Here is an 18,392-nt window from a genome sequence, read left to right as displayed (position 1 = left end):
CCTCCACTACCACTACCATCTCCACTACCACCTCCACTACCACTACCCCTCCACTACTACCACTACCACTCCACTACTACCACTACCACCTCCACTACCACCTCCACTACTACCACCTCCACTACCACTACCACCTCCACTACCACCTCCACTACCACTACCACTACCACCTCCACTACCACCTCCACTACCACTACCACCTCCACTACCACCTCCACTACCACCTCCACTACCACTACCACTACCACCTCCACTACCACTACCAACTCCACTACCACCTCCACTACCACCTCCACTACCACCACCACCACCACTACCACCTCCACTACCACCACCACCTCCACTACCACCTCCACTACCACTACCACCTCCACTACCACCTCCACTACCACCTCCACTACCATCTCCACTACCACCTCCACTACCACAACCAACTCCACTACCACCTCCACTACCACTACCACCTCCACTACCACCTCCACTACCACCTCCACTACCACTACCACTACCACTACCACCTCCACTACCACTACCACCTCCACTACCACCTCCACTACCACTACCACCTCCACTACCACTACCACCTCCACTACCACTACCACCTCCACTACCACCTCCACTACCACCTCCACTACCACCACCTCCACTACCACCTCCACTACCACCTCCACTACCACTACCACTACCATCTCCACTACCACCTCCACTACAGCTACCACCTCCACTACCACTACCACCATCTCCACTACCACCTCCACTACCACTACCACCTCCACTACCACTACCACCTCCACTACCACCTCCACTACCACCACCTCCACTACCACCTCCACTACCACTACCACCACCTCCACTACCACCTCCACTACCACTACCACCTCCACTACCACTACTACTACCACCTCCACTACCACCTCCACTACCACTACCACTTCCACTACCACCTCCACTACCACCTCCACTACCACTACCACCTCCACTACCACCTCCACTACCACTACCACCTCCACTACCACCTCCACTACCACCTCCACTACCACTACCACTACCACCTCCACTACCACTACCAACTCCACTACCACCTCCACTACCACTACCACCTCCACTACCACCTCCACCACCACCACCACCTCCACTACCACCTCCACTACCACCTCCACCTCCACTACCACCTCCACTACCACCTCCACTACCACTACCACCTCCACTACCACCTCCACTACCACTACCACCTCCACTACCACCTCCACTACCACCTCCACTACCAACTCCACTACCACCTCCACTACCATCTCCACTACCACCTCCACTACCACAACCACCTCCACTACCACCTCCACTACCACCTCCACTACCACTACCACTACCACCTCCACTACCACTACCACCTCCACTACCACTACCACTACCACCACCACTACCACTACCACCTCCACTACCACCTCCACTACCACCTCCACTACCACCTCCACTACCAACTCCACTACCACCTCCACTACCATCTCCACTACCACCTCCACTACCACAACCACCTCCACTACCACCTCCACCACCACCTCCACTACCACTACCACCTCCACTACCACCTCCACTACCACCTCCACTACCACTACCACTACCACCTCCACTACAACTACCAACTCCACTACCACCTCCACTACCACTACCACCTCCACTACCACAACCATCTCCACTACCACCTCCACTACCACCTCCACCTCCACTACCACCTCCACTACCACCTCCACTACCACTACCACCTCCACTACCACCTCCACTACCACTACCACCTCCACTACCACCTCCACTACCACCTCCACTACCACCTCCACTACCACCTCCACTACCACCTCCACTACCACTACCACTACCACCTCCACTACCACCTCCACTACCACTACCACCTCCACTACCACCTCCACTACCACTACCACCTCCACTACCACTACCACCTCCACTACCACTACCACCTCCACTACCACCTCCACTACCACTACCACCTCCACTACCACCTCCACTACCACCTCCACTACCAACTCCACTACCACCTCCACTACCATCTCCACTACCACCTCCACTACAACAACCACCTCCACTACCACCTCCACTACCACTACCATCTCCACTACCACCTCCACTACCACCTCCACTACCACTACCACCTCCACTACCACTACCACCACCTCCACTACCACCTCCACTACCACCTCCACTACCACTACTACCTCCACTACCACCTCCACTACCACTACCACCACCTCCACTACCACCTCCACTACCACTACCACCTCCACTACCACTACCACTACCACCTCCACTACCACCTCCACTACCACTACCACTTCCACTACCACCTCCACTACCACTACCACCTCCACTACCACCTCCACTACCACTACCACCTCCACTACCACCTCCACTACCACCTCCACTACCACCACCACTACCACCTCCACTACCACTACCACCTCCACTACCACCTCCACTACCACTACCACCTCCACTACCACCTCCACTACCACCTCCACTACCACTACCATTACCACCTCCACTACCACTACCAACTCCACTACCACTACCACCTCCACTACCACCTCCACTACCACTACCACCTCCACTACCACCTCCACTAGTACCACTACCACCTCCACTACCTCCTCCACTACTAGCACTACCACCTCCACTACCACCTCCACTACCACCTCCACTACTACCACTACCACCTCCACTACCATCTCCACTACCAACTCCACTACCATCTCCACTACCACCTCCACTACCACCTCCACTACTACCACTACCACCTCCACTACCACCTCCACTACCTCCTCCACTACCACCGCCACTACCACCTCCACTACCACTACCACCTCCACTACCACTACCACCTCCACTACCACCCACTACCACCGCCACTACCACCTCCACTACCACCCCCACTACCACTACCACCTCCACTACCACTACCACCTCCACTACCACCTCCACTACCAACTCCACTAGCACTACCACCTCCACTACTACCACTACCACCTCCACTACTACCACCTCCACCACCACCACCACCACCTCCACCACCACTACCACCTCCACCACCTCCACTACTACCACCTCCACTACCACTACCACCTCACTGCCACCTCCACTACTACCACCTCCACTACCACCTCCACCACCTCCACTACTACCACTACCACCACCACCTCCACTACTACCACTACCACCACCACTACCACCTCCACTACTACCACCTCCACCACCACCACCACCTCCACCACCACTACCACCTCCACCACCTCCACTACTACCATCTCCACTACCACTACCACCTCCACTGCCATCTCCACTACTACCACCTCCACCACCTCCACTACTACTACTACCACCTCCACTACCACTACCACCTCCACTACTACCACTACCACCTCCACTACTACCACCTCCACTACCACTACCACTACCACCACCTCCACCACCACTACCACCTCCACCACCTCCACTACTACCATCTCCACTACCACTACCACCTCCACTGCCACCTCCACTACTACCACCTCCACTACCACTACCATCTCCACTACCACCTCCACTACCACTACCCCCTCCACTACTACCACTACCACCTCCACTACTACCACTACCACCTCCACTACCACCTCCACTACTACCACTACCACCTCCACTACTACCACCTCCACTACCACTACCACCTCCACTACTACCACTACCACTACCACCTCCACTACCAGTACCACCTCCACTACTACCACTACCACTACCACCTCCACTACCACCTCCAACTCCACTACCACCTCCACCTCCACCTCCACTACCACTACCACCTACACCACTACCACCTCCACCACCACCTCCACCACCACTACCACTACCACTACCACCTATACTTCCACCACCTCTACTACTACCACCTCCCCCACCTCCACCACCAACAACAACAGAAACAACATCATACAAGGTACCTCTTCTTTCAGTCGGGATAACAACAAACTTTGGGAACTAGCCACATTGGCCAAATTCACCAGAACCATCAGTTTGACGGACGTCAGTTGGTGTGGAGCACTTTTTTTTATTGGATAAGTGGAGTGCCTTTGTGCCTGTGAGCTGTAAGATAGCCTGTTGGGTTCTTAATCACTCACTCTTCTGAGGCTCTGAGGTAACCAGTGTTCAGAGGCCGAGGATAAAGGAGCCGAAGGAGCATTGAATGAGCTGTTGCTGTAGGCGTCATTGTCCTGCCGCTGGGGACTTGAGGAAGCAAGGTAAACAAATGGACAACAAAAGGCGGTGCTTTACAGTGAAGCAGGCTCTGTGGGGGGCTCCCTCTGAGAACAGGAGAAGAGAACGCGACCGACCGACCGACCGACCGTGGTCGATCCCCCCCTTGGTTCGATCCCCCCCTTGGTTTGGTCCCCTCTGTGCCTATTAGCTATGCACCACCCTCACCTATACCCAGCCACCCACACTACTCCCCTGTTAGGCACGAGAGGCCAAGAGAGGCCAAGGAGTGGTGGCGGACCAAAGCACGTCACACTTACCCTCACACCACAGGCCCTTTGAAAGGACAACTTTTAAGAGATTATGATAATAGAGTAGCCTGAATTGAACCAGTTTTTTGGGGAGAATTGTTTCTTCTGAAGGCAGAATTGGTTTAGTGAAATGACATATCTGTGAAATGCAGGACCCCACTTGAAAATACTTGAAGATGCTGATAAGGAATGATGGATATTTTTTTAAATCAATCTCGATTTGTAGCCTATTACGGTTCCTTAGTATTCAGAGAACAGATCACTTTGACAAATACTTTTGCATACCAATTGGTGTCCAGTCATCTATATATTTTATTCAGATTTTTACCTCACAATTAGAAATCGGTGCATCATTACTAACGAATGCAAAAAAACACACAAAAAAAAATGTAATGTGGCAATCATGTTGGGGACAATATATAATCTTAAAAATGTACTCAGAGAGGGTTATGCCTACAATGGAGAAGCATGGACTGTCCACAACTTGTGAGCCAAGACATTTGTAAGACCTACAACACAGTGCCATCTGCTGTCTGCTTAATGCATCACTACTGCTGTGTTTAACCAGTTGTACTCTCATGATGTAAGAAGTTTTGCATTGTATGGACATAGTGACATTTAGATGAATCTGTGCCGGTAGGCGATAGGCCATATAGGCTAAATAAGATTTTCGATATCTAGGGAGATTTCTAAGCTAGTTAGTTTCTACTTAACCACTCAAGCAAGTCATTGAGAAGTTTAGATGAGAATAGAAAGACAGTCGAGGAGAGGAGAAAAGTGAAACATCGGTATGATGGCGTAGGGTGCCATCTTTTAGATAATATAAAGCCTTATAAATATTATATAATATAAATAGAAATAATATAAATATATAATATAAAGCCTTTCCCAGACGGTGGTGGAGAATTCTCTTAAAAAGGCTTTACATTTTTACAAAGCTATCTAATTGAGAACAAACTGTCATTGAATGAGAGGAGACCATGACCGTGGGCTGAAGGGGAACGCCATCCTCTTCTTCTTCTCCAATGCTACGCTCAGTGCAACAGACAGACAGACGGGGTAACGAGGCGGTGTAGGGGTGCAAGGTACGGCCCCAGTGGGGCCTAGTCTCTATGTGGTCCCTGGTCTCCTCCATCCTTTTGAGTGACAGGAGAGGCCCCCATAGCTAACAGGCCCAGCAGACCCGGACAATACCCTTTCACTGGCCATCCCAGCAGATACAGCCCAAATGCATCCGACTGTTCAGTGTAAAGAAGGGAGAAGATACATTTGCAGAAATTGGGTTTGAGGTTTTCAACAGTCTATAGAATCAGTAGAAGTTGATCTCTGATATGCAGGGTCCCAACATAGCATTAGCTGGTGATTATCAGACTGTTGGGTCCCAGCATAGCATTAGATAGTGATTATCAGACTGTTGGGTCCCAGCATAGCATTAGATGGTGATTATTAGACTGTTGGGTCCCAACATAGCAGATTATCAGACTGTTGGGTCCCAACATAGCATTAGATGGTGATTATCAGACTGTTGGGTCCCAACATAGCATTAGCTGGTGATTATCAGACTGTTGGGTCCCAACATAGCATTAGATGGTGATTATTAGACTGTTGGGTCCCAACATAGCATTAGCTGGTGATTATCAGACTGTTGGGTCCCAACATAGCATTAGATGGTGATTATTAGACTGTTGGGTCCCAACATAGCAGATTATCAGACTGTTGGGTCCCAACATAGCATTAGATGGTGATTATCAGACTGTTGGGTCCCAACATAGCATTAGATGGTGATTATCAGACTGTTGGGTCCCAACATAGCATTAGATGGTGATTATCAGACTGTTGGGTCCCAGCATAGCATTAGATGGTGATTATCAGACTGTTGGGTCCCAGCATAGCATTAGATGGTGATTATCAGACTGTTGGGTCCCAACATAGCATTAGATAGTGATTATCAGACTGTTGGGTCCCAGCATAGCATTAGATAGTGATTATCAGACTTTTGGGTCCCAACATAACATTAGATAGTGATTATCAGACTGTTGGGTCCCAACATAGCATTAGATGGTGATTATTGGATGTTACAACAAGACTGCCATTTTGAATTCTTTGCCAATGCAGTCATGCGACGGTTAGTTCCCTTCAGAGCAGCAGAGAATTTGCTCAAGGTTGAAGCATTCATTCCAAATGGAACACATGTGCTTCTACACCTGCATTGCTTGCTGTTTGGGGTTTTAGGCTGGGTTTCTGTACAGCACTTTGAGATATCAGCTGATGTACGAAGGGTTATATAAATACATTTTATTTTATTTTATTTGTGTAGTGACATAGGTATGTAACCAAACGTAGGTGTTACCAATTGTGATTGAGTCTACAACAGGTGTATGTAGCTAGCAATAGAGGCCCTCACACGTTGTGGGTGGATTCAAGCAAAACTGCAGCATGTGATTATTTATATTTCAGTTCATATCATGTGAGCAACAAAGTTGTTTATGCCATCAGCTCATTAGAACAGAAGACAGAATCAACACAACATCACAAAAGACAAACCAGATGTCAAGGTTATTGGTTATTATTTGTGTCCTATTTATCTTTTTAAAACTAGTCTTTGTTGGACAGTCAAACCAGCAAGCGTAGATGATAAATTCCCACATCAACAAAGATGAACGCTCATTGTAACGTGGACAATAACGGCTCGCGAGAGGAACACTGGATTCACTCATCTCATTGCACCACTTTGGGACGATAGACAAAGGCATAAAAACAGAGAGTGCCGTGAGTGATAGAATCAAAGCAGCTACTCCAAGTTAAGAGCAACTCATAGGATTCTGTCCCATCTCAATACACCATCAATCATTTCAGATCTGGAGTAAAAAAAAAAAAACTGATGCAAATGTTGGTCGAACTCATCAATCACGATCCAGACTTTTTGGGGGCTATTTTTGTGTGTAATTATGAACACTTTTTTTGGGGGGCATCAATCCACTCAGTCAGCTTCTATCTCAAGACCATCAGACTGTTAAATAGCCATCACTTACTGGCTATCACCCAGTTACTCAACCCTGCACCTTAGTAGAGGCTGCTGCCCTATATACATAGACATGGAATCACTGGCCACTTTAATAATGAAACACTAGTCACTTTAATGTACTGCTTTACTCATCTCATATGTATATACTGTATTGTACTGTATTTACTAACTAGTCACTTTAATAATGTTTACATACTGCTTTACTCATGTCATGTGTATATACTGTATTCTATTCTACTGTATTTACTAACTAGTCACTTTAATGTTCTTTACCTACTGCTTTACTCATGTCATATGTATTTACTGTATTCTATACTTCTGTATTTTAGTCAATGCCACTCCAACATTGCTCTTTCTAATATTTATATATTTCTTAATTCCATTATTTTACTTTTAGATTTGTGTGTATTGTTGTTAATTGTAACATACTACTGCACTGTTGGCGCTAGGAACACAAGCATTTTGCTACACCTGCAATAACATCTACTAAATATGTGTTTGTGACCAATAAAATTAGATAGAGTGTTTTACTTGAGAATGTATATATATTTTTTTCAGATAGTGGTCGAAATAGGAAAAGAATGGTTCAGATGTGGTTCAATGCATTGGCACTTTGCATGAGTCACTATTTCTTCTTCAAATAATATAAATTGTTTAAAAAAAAAGGTTTGGTCTAGTTTATACCTGTGTTTGTGTTTATTTACTGCACAGGACCCAAACGCATTCGAAAAATGTTAACTGAAATTATAATTTTTCACTTCAACGTCTCGAAAATGGCCCGGAACTAAATTATTGTAAACCCTAATTAATTTGTTTGGATGTAATGATTGTCATTTATTGTGTAATGTATATCACCTGTGGTAAGCTGCAGGTGCCTATAGGTGAAAATAGCCATTCAACCAGTTTTGAAAAGAAAAGACAGACCATTCTGCTGTATATGGGCTTGATCTAGTCTGTAGTTTGTAGTTGTCTGTGTAGTTGTCATAGACACAAGCCGAAGACCACATGCAGGGGAGGTTCCACGGAATCCTTTGGCCAAGTGTCACTTGTTTCAAGCAGTGGCGTTTAAGATGAGGGAGGGCGAGTTTTTTTGTTATTTTTTAAATGAGCTTGGCCTTATTTCTATTACAGCATATTGGATGACTGTCATTCATATTCCATTCGCCCAGTTCAGTGTAACATGGATAGGTTTAGGCTACACCATGATACTAGAATGTTCCCTATCCAAACCACGAGGTTGCTACTACCTAGCTCATGAAAGACAGTTTACAACGTTGGTGCATTGCTCGAGAGAAAAATTCACTCTGTCTATCTACTCCGATTTCAGAGCACTCTCGTCTGAGTACCAGAGAGCAGAATAACTGATGAATTTATGAATATGACAGATGTCAGTAAACTTTGGCAACAAAAAAAAAACGTATTGTCAGCAGCACAATTACAGTCACTAACGCTCTGGATAACGTGAAATTAGCCTAAGCAGCTCTGCTAGGGTGAGTACAATGGTCAGAGTGAGGTGTTCTCTCGTTTGTTTCTGGATGTAGATAGACAATTTTAGCCAATTAGCTTGGGTGCTTGACTAAAGTTGTGAGGTCAGAACACTTGATCAACCTCACTGAACACCAAAAGAGACACGGACACGGACAGTCTGACAAGAGAGCACATTATGGCCGCACTCTGGCAATTACTTTTGCGAACACACCCAAGGTGACAGACAGTGACACATTTAATACAGCCTTGCACACTCTTGCCTACATCTAGATGATTTAGGGTGTATTCATTGGTACAACAGTTGCAAACAAGTTTCTATTTACTATTGTTCTGTATTGTAGTTCGGGAGGTCCTGTATTGTAGTTCTGGAGGTCCTGTATTGTAGTTCTGGAGGTTCTATATTTTAGTTCTGGAGGTCCTGTATTGTAGTTCTGGAGGTATTGTAGTTCTGGAGGTTCTGTATTGTAGTTCTGGAGGTTCTGTATTGTAGTTCTGGAGGTCCTGTATTGTAGTTCTGGAGGTTCTATATTTTAGTTCTGGAGGTCCTGTATTGTAGTTCTGGAGGTTCTATATTTTAGTTCTGGAGGTCCTGTATTGTAGTTCTGGAGGTATTGTAGTTCTGGAGGTTCTGTATTGTAGTTCTGGGGGGTATTGTAGTTCAAATCAAATTTTATTTATATAGCCCTTCGTACATCAGCTGATATCTCAAAGTGCTGTACAGAAACCGAGCCTAAAACCCCAAACAGCAAGCAATGCAGGTGTAGAAGCACGGTGGAAAAAACTCCCTAGAAAGGCCAAAACCTAGGAAGAAACCTAGAGAGGAACCAGGCTATGTGGGGTGGCCAGTCCTCTTCTGGCTGTGCCGGGTGGAGATTATAACAGAACATGGCCAAGATGTTCAAATGTTCATAAATGACCAGCGTGGTCGAATAATAACAAGGCAGAACAGTTGAAACTGGAGCAGCAGCACAGTCAGGTGGACTGGGGACAGCAAGGAGTCATCATGTCAGGTCGTCCTGGGGCACGGTCCTTGGGCTCAGGTCCTCCGAGAGAGAGAAAGAAAGAGAGAATTAGAGAGAGCATATGTGGGGTGGCCAGTCCTCCTCTGGCTGTGCCGGGTGGAGATTATAACAGAACATGGCCAAGATGTTCAAATGTTCATAAATGACCAGCATGGTCAAATAATAGTAAGGCAGAACAGTTGAAACTGGAGCAGCAGCATGGCCAGGTGGACTGGGGACAGCAAGGAGTCATCATGTCAGGTAGTCCTGGGGCATGGTCCTAGGGCTCAGGTCAGTTGAAACTGGAGCAGCAGCATGGCCAGGTGAACTGGGGACAGCAAGGAGCCATCATGTCAGGTAGTCCTGGGGCATGGTCCTAGGGCTCAGGTCCTCCGAGAGAGAGAAAGAAAGAAGGAGAGAATTAGAGAACGCACACTTAGATTCACACAGGACACCGAATAGGACAGGAAAAGTACTCCAGATATAACAAACTGACCCTAGCCCCCCGACACAAACTACTGCAGCATAAATACTGGAGGCTGAGACAGGAGGGGTCAGGAGACAATGTGGCCCCATCCGAGGACACCCCCGGACAGGGCCAAACAGGAAGGATATAACCCCACCCACTTTGCCAAAGCACAGCCCCCACACCACTAGAGGGATATCTTCAACCACCAACTAACCATCCTGAGACAAGGCTGAGTATAGCCCACAAAGATCTCCGCCACGGCACAACCCAAGGGGGGGGCGCCAACCCAGACAGGATGACCACAACAGTGAATCAACCCACTCAGGTAGTTCTGGAGGTGTGTATTTTAGTTCTGGAGGTCCTGTATTGTAGTTCTATTGGACAAACTCAAATATGTTTATCCCCGTTTCATTCCGTTTAAGAAACATTTTTCAACAGAATCGGCTAAATCAATACACCCCTGATCACTTTCATAGCAGCCACATACTAACAGTTCATTATGTAATTCCTTCTCGCAACTACCTACGCATTCTCTTCCTCTCACCTTTCCCCTTCGCTTGTGGACTTCAGTGCCCCTCACATCAGATGTCTGTGACCAGGCGAAAAAACCTTTCCAAGCCAAACCTTCATATCGCGACCACTAACTGCTACACACAGCCTACATTCATAGACAATCACCATAGTTACTGGAACTAACGCCTTAGTAAAACCTGCTACAATCATGCAGTACAGTGTCCAGTCAGCAGCAAGCAGTTTAGCAGTTACACCCGTGGGCCCCGATGACAATAAATGAAGAAAACCACATGGACTTCGAAGAGTTCCAGTGTTAGATAGCCATAGCCAGCTAGCTAACATAGCATCCCTCTCTGTTGGATAGCCATAGCCAGCTAGCTAACATAGCATCCCTCTCTGTTGGATAGCCATAGCCAGCTAGCTAACATAGCATCCCTCTCTGATGGATAGCCATAGCCAGCTAGCTAACATAGCATCCCTCTCTGTTTGATAGCCATAGCCAGCTAGCTAACATAGCATCCCTCTCTGTTTGATAGCCATAGCCAGCTAGCTAACATAGCATCCCTCTCTGTTTGATAGCCATAGCCAGCTAACTAACATAGCATCCCTCTCTGTTTGAGTAGGCTGTAATTTATGCTTTCAGTACTAGATTCATTCTCTGATCCTTTGATTGGGTGGACTACATTTCAGTTCATGCCACAAGAGCTCTGATAGGTTGGAGAACGTCCTCCGTAAGTTGTCATAATTACTGTGTAAGTCTATGGAAGAGGGTGAGAACCATGAGCCTCCTAGGTTTTATATTGAAGTCAATGTACCCAGAGGAGGACGGATGCTAGCTGTCCTCCAGCTACACTATGGTGCTACCTTACGGAGTGATGTTGAGGCTACTGTAGATATTCATTGCAAAACAGAGTGTTTTAAATATTTGGTGATGTAAATATATTTAGTATAGTTTTATCTAAAAAAAAGACAACTTTAATGTTTCATTATTTTTAGTTTTTTAAATGAAATTCACTATGGAGGATGGCCCTTCCCTTCCTCCTCTGAGGAGCATCCACTGTTTCACAGCCATGTATTTTATGTTGTTTTGTATAAACAGCGGCATCACGCAGCACCTTTATCGTGCACGGTGCATAGCGTTGATTATTCCTCCCTTCCAAAGTCCCTCCATCTGTCCCTGTTTATCTGGCCTGGGCCTCTTCCCCCCCCCCCCCCCACCCCTGACAGAGCCTAAAGCTAGCAGGGGGTCTTGGTCTCACACCCACCCTCTGATTATGCCCTTCAACACAGAACTACTCTTCTATAGCTTTTTGATAGGCTTTCAATCCCCACACCACTGACAAGGTTTTCATTGGGAGGAGTAGGAGTTGTGGCTTTTTCGGTGTTGGGGCGAGGGGCTTACTGTGGAGATTTAGGGAGGGGGTGCAGAGGTGATTTTGGGGGGAAGGGAGGGAGGAGGGATAGAGAGAGGGAGGGTGAAGGGATAGAGGGAGGGAGGGTGGTGGATAGAGGGAGGGAGGGAGGGTGGAGGGAAGGAGGGAGGGAGGGAGGTAGGAGTGGAGAAAGGAAAAACTAGAGCAGATGGGTCTGATTGTGCTCTCTACGCAAATTAAGGGTCGAGACATCTGCAGGAGAAGCATACTGGTGGTCTGAGCTCAGGCAATTAAGAGAGGAGGGGAGAAAAAGGAGAGGAGAAGACAGTCTTGCCTGCCGTTGCATAGAGATGAAGTGAGGCTCACATTACAATGAGGAGCGTGACAATAGGGGGAGCCGGTGAGGAGGACGCGGACTCAAACGGGGGGGGAAGATTAATGTACGGAGGAAGAGAAGAGAGAGGAACAGTTAGCAATACAACACTCTGGGCCCTTTAGTGGAGGTTTCAGACTATAGAGTTATAAAGCCCAAAGGAGTAGCTGATTAGACTGAAACCCCAAACAGAACCAATCCGCTACTCCTTTAGGCTTTAGAACTCTAGTCTGAAACCCCAGAACCAGAGTTATAAAGCCTAAAAAGAGTAGCTGATTGGTTCTGTTTGGGGTTTCAGTCTAGAGTTATAAAGCCTAAAAGAGGGGCTGATTGGTTCTGTTTGGGGTTTCAGTCTAGAGTTATAAAGCCTAAAAGAGGGGCTGATTGCTTCTGTTTGGGGTTTCAGTCTAGAGTTAGAGAGCCTAAAAGAGTAGCTGCTTGGTTCTGTTTGGGGTTTCAGACTAGAGTTATAAAGCCTAAAAAGAGTAGCTGATTGGTTCTGTTTGGGGTTTCAGTCTAGAGTTAGAAAGCCTAAAAGAGGGGCTGATTGGTTCTGTTTGGGGTTTCAGTCTAGAGTTATAAAGCCTAAAAGAGTAGCTGATTGCTTCTGTTTGGGGTTTCAGTCTAGAGTTAGAAAGCCTAAAAGAGGGGCTGATTGGTTCTGTAAGGAGTTTCAGTCTAGTTATAAAGTGTTTCCTTCTCTCCTCTCTCTCTTCTCCATTTGAAACCAGAGGTCAAAGGTCCATTCAGTGTTGTGGATTTCATTTGGAGCTGCATTTACTTATTCTTGGTCCCCTCTCCCCCTCTATCCCTCCGTCCCCCCTCTCTGTTTCAGAGAAGTGAGGTGACAAAGCGAGGTCTTCCATGGGATTATTCCCTTTAACCTAGGCTTTATGTAGTGATCTGGTGCTGGGGGACATGTGGGGCAGGAGAAGAATGCAGGTAGGGTGTTTACAGGCTAGTCCAGCCAGGCCTCTCCAGGCATGTATGTGTGCAACAATGCAACTCACAGCACAGATTTGCATAACTCTATGCTGAACAACAAAATCCCGGGTTGTTTCAGATAATTGGGGCCGCTAACTGTAATGCAATTGTTTGTGTTAGTAGGCCTCTCCTTTTGCACTAAACAAATTAGCGACCAATTATTCTTCGCTAATTATCCCACGGGGAGGCTGGGGTTAATATTTCCAGATTAGTCTACATGGGTGAGTATCAAAGTTTGTATGTACCATGTTTTGTCAGAGATTTTAGGAATAAGGAGAATCATTTGTGTTACCAAAACAGGGTAGCCACTTGCATTAAATGAACTACTGAGCTTTTCTGCGTGTGAGGCTGATGATGTTTGTTTTTCTCCAGTATGAACTTAAACCATATACACTATATATACAAAAGTATGTGACACCCCTTCAAATGAATGGATTTGGGCAATTTCAGCCACACCCGTTGCTGACAGGTGTATAAAATTGAGCACACAGCCTTGCAATCTCCATAGACAAACATTGGCAGTAGACTGGCCCGTACTGAAGAGCTCAGTGACTTTCAACGTGGCACCATCATAGGACACCACCTTTCCAACAAGTCAGTTCGTCAAATTCCTGCCCTGCTGGAGCTGCCCCGGTCAACTGTAAGTGCTGTTATTGTGAAGTGGAAACAAGCTCACAGAACAGGACCGCCGAGTGCTGAAGCACGTAGTGCGTAACAACCGTCTGTCCTCGGTTGCAACACTCACTACCGAGTTCCAAACTGCCTCTGGAAGCAATGGCTGGAATGGTGTAAAACTGACCACCATTGGACTCTGAAGCAGTGGAAAGGCATTTTCTGGAGTGATTAATCACCATCTGGCAGTCTGACGGACGATTCTGGGTTGTCAGGAGAATACTACCTCCCAGAATGCATAGTGCCAACTGTGAAGTTTGATGGAGGAGGAATAATGGTCTGGGGCTGTTTTTCATGGTTCGGGCCTCTTAGTTCCCGTGAAGGGAAATTAGCCGGGCCTAATCGTCCAACATCAGTGCCCGACCTCACCAATGTTATTGTGGATGAATCTCAGAAATGTTTCAACATCTAGTGGAAAGCCTTCCCAGTGTAGTGGAGGCTGTTATAGCAGCAATGTTCCAACATCTAGTGGGAAGCCTTCCCAGTGTAGTGGAGGCTGTTATAGCAGCAATGTTCCAACATCTAGTGGGAAGCCTTCCCAGAAGAGTGGAGGCTGTTATAGCAGCAATGTTCCAACATCTAGTGGGAAGCCTTCCCAGAAGAGTGGAGGCTGTTATAGCAGCAATGTGCCAACATCTAGTGGAAAGCCTTCCCAGAAGAGTGGAGGCTGTTATAGCAGCAATGTTCCAACATCTAGTGGAAAGCCTTCCCAGAAGAGTGGAGGCTGTTATAGCAGCAATGTTCCAACATCTAGTGGAAAGCCTTCCCAGAAGAGTAGAGGCTGTTATAGCAGCAATGTTCCAACATCCAGTGGAAAGCCTTCCCAGAAGAGTAGAGGTTGTTATAGCAGCAAAGGGGAGACCAACTTCATATTAATACCCATGATTTTGGAAGGAGATGTTCAACCAACAGGTGTCCACAAACTTTTGGCAGTGTAGTGTACCTATAGCTGAATGTTATGAATTTTGCTAGTCACATAATCGAATTTATGTTCTACTTAAATTACCATGTGTGACAATACAAAATATGTTATCAATCAAATATATTTATAAACACTTTTAACAACAGCAGTTGTTCCAAAGTGCTTTACAGTAACCAACCTATGCAGCCCCTAATTGGCCTAACCAAGGGACAAGTAATAGGAAACGATTCCTCCTATGAGCAAAATACCCTGCAGAAGAAGAAAGTCCCAATGACTCCCTATTGTTCCAGAAAACCCTCAGAGCTGCTGCCTCGTCAATACACCCAGAGTCATCAGAGCTGCTGCCTCGTCAATACACCCAGAGCCCTCAGAGCTGCTGCCTCGTCAATACACCCAGAGTCATCAGAGCTGTTACCTCATCAATACACCCAGAGAGCCCTCAGAGCTGCTGCCTCATCAATACACCCAGAGAGCCCTCAGAGCTGCTGCCTCATCAATACACTCAGAGAGCCCTCAGAGCAGCTGCCTCATCAATACACCCAGAGAGCCCTCAGAGCTGCGGCCTCATCAATACACCCAGAGAGCCCTCAGAGCTGCTGCCTCATCAATACACCCAGAGAGCCCTCAGAGCTGCTGCCTCATCAATACACCCAGAGAGCCCTCAGAGCTGCTGCCTCATCAATACACCCAGAGAGCCCTCAGAGCTGCTGCCTCATCAATACACCCAGAGAGCCCTCAGAGCTGCTGCCTCATCAATACACCCAGAGAGCCCTCAGAGCTGCTGCCTCATCAATACACCCAGAGAGCCCTCAGAGCTGCTGCCTCATCAATACACCCAGAGAGCCCTCAGAGCTGCTGCCTCATCAATACACCCAGAGAGCCCTCAGAGCTGCTGCCTCATCAATACACTGAGAGAGCTCAGTTCAGAGCTGCTGCCTCATCAATACACCCAGAGAGCCCTCAGAGCTGCTGCCTCATCCCAGAGAGCCCTCAGAGCTGCTGCCTCATCAATAGACCCATGAGCCCTCATGACTGCCTCATCAATACACCCAGAGAGCCCTCAGAGCTGCTGCCTCATCTACACCCAAAGGCATCAGAGCTGCTGCCTTATATTAATACACCCAGAGAGCCCTCAGAGCTGCTGCCTCATCAATAGACTGAGACACTGGATCTTTCTCTCTGCACTAATCTGGAGGTGTCTTCACCTTCTCAAGCACATCTCTCCCAAGACAGACACCTCTCATCGGACCAGCTAGACAGACACCTCTCAAGTGTGAGACACTACTAAACTGTATTCAAAGGGATGTAAGGCTGTGAGGTCACCATCCAACTCAAAGCACTCAGTGACAGCAACATCAATGAAGAGACCAAGGCCAGTTCAGTTCACAGAGCCTCTCTGGTCCCTACAGCTATCTATGGTCTTAATTAATCCTTGTGGGATCCATTCACAGAGCCACTCTCCTAGTCAGTCAGATTTGACAAGCCCTGTGTCTCTGTTTACTCATCAGGGAGATTCCCAAGGTCCTGTATTGTAGTTCAGGAGGTCCTGTATTGTAGTTCAGGAGGTCCTGTATTGTAGTTCAGGAGGTCCTGTATTGTAGTTCAGGAGGTCCTGTATTGTAGTTCAGGAGGTCCTGTATTGTACTTCAGGAGGTCCTGTATTTTAGTGCAGGAGGTCCTGTATTGTAGTTCAGGAGGTCCTGTATTTTAATTCAGGAGGTCCTGTATTTTAGTTCAGGAGGTCCTGTATTTTAGTTCTGGAGGTCCTGTATTGTAGTTCAGGAGGTCCTGTATTTTAGTTCAGGAGGTCCTGTATTGTGGTTCTGGAGGTCCTGTATTCTAGTTCTGGAGGTCCTGTAGTGTGGATTCAGGGGCACTAGTTGTAGTTTTGGAGGTCCTGTAGTGTGGATTCAGGGGCCCTAGTTGTAGTTCTGGAGGTCCTGTAGTGTGGATTCAGGGGCCCTAGTTGTAGTTCTGGAGGTCCTGTAGTGTGGATTCAGGGGCCCTAGTTGTAGTTCTGGAGGTCCTGTAGTGTGGATTCAGAGGCCCTATTTGTAGTTCTGGAGGTTCTGTATTGTAGTTCTGGAGGTTCTGTATTGTAGTTCTGGAGGTCCTGTATTGTAGTTCTGGAGGTCCTGTATTGTAGTTCTGGAGGTCCTGTATTGTAGTTCTGGAGGTTCTGTATTGTAGTTCTGGAGGTCCTGTATTGTAGTTCTGGAGGTCCTGTATTGTAGTTCTGGAGGTATTGTAGTTCTGGAGGTTCTGTATTGTAGTTCTGGGGGTATTGTAGTTCTGGAGGTGTGTATTTTAGTTCTGGAGGTCCTGTATTGTAGTTCTGGGCACCCTCTGTTGTAGTTCTGGAGGTCCTGTAGTGTGGATTCAGAGGCCCTAGTTGTAGTTCTGGAGGCCCTGTAGTGTTGATTCAGAGGCCCGAGTTGTAGTTCTGGAGGCCCTGTAGTGTGGATTCAGTGGCCCTAGTTGTAGTTCTGGAGGCCCTTATATTCTAGTTCTGGAGGTCCTGTAGTGTGGATTCAGGGGCCCTAGTTGTAGTTCTGGAGGTCCTGTAGTGTGGATTCAGGGGCCCTAGTTGTAGTTCTGGAGGTCCTGTAGTGTGGATTCAGGGGCCCTAGTTGTAGTTCTGGAGGTCCTATAGTGTGGATTCAGGGGCCCTAGTTGTAGTTCTGGAGGTCCTATAGTGTGGATTCAGGGGCCCTAGTTGTCGTTCTGGAGGCCCTAGTTGTCGTTCTGGAGGCCCTAGTTGTAGTTCTGGAGGTCCTGTAGTGTGGATTCAGAGGCCCTAGTTGTATTGTGTATCATCAACCAACCACTGACCATCTCAACGAGGACCTCTGAGGAGATAATACGAAGGACAAACATGGGGAAGAAGAGGTTAATTTGACATGAAAGACTCTCAACAAGATCAGGCTCCTCCATGGAGCTTGGCTGTATCACAAGTACCCGGGGTTAAAAAATAAATAAAAAGGGAGTCTGAACAAAGACTTTAGGAACAAAGATAAACTTGATGCCT

The 18,392-nt window shown here is 47.2% G+C and overlaps 1 protein-coding gene across 1 annotated transcript; it reads left to right on the top strand.

The window, feature by feature from the left end:
• Window positions 1-172: 172 nt before the first annotated feature.
• On the top strand, window positions 173-16,520 carry LOC127929821 (basic proline-rich protein-like; the record flags this gene model as incomplete). Its single annotated transcript, XM_052518278.1, has 6 exons — window positions 173-402; window positions 1,072-2,028; window positions 3,044-3,100; window positions 3,151-3,498; window positions 3,808-3,908; window positions 15,655-16,520. Coding segments are annotated over 6 exons (2,559 nt in total), but the record flags the coding sequence as incomplete, so codon positions are not given.
• Window positions 16,521-18,392: the final 1,872 nt, after the last annotated feature.

Source organism: Oncorhynchus keta, chromosome 4 (genome assembly GCF_023373465.1).
Source record: "Oncorhynchus keta strain PuntledgeMale-10-30-2019 chromosome 4, Oket_V2, whole genome shotgun sequence".
Lineage (NCBI taxonomy): Eukaryota > Metazoa > Chordata > Actinopteri > Salmoniformes > Salmonidae > Oncorhynchus > Oncorhynchus keta.
The sequence above is the reverse complement of the archived record's forward strand: the minus strand, read 5'-3'. Positions and strand labels throughout refer to the sequence as shown.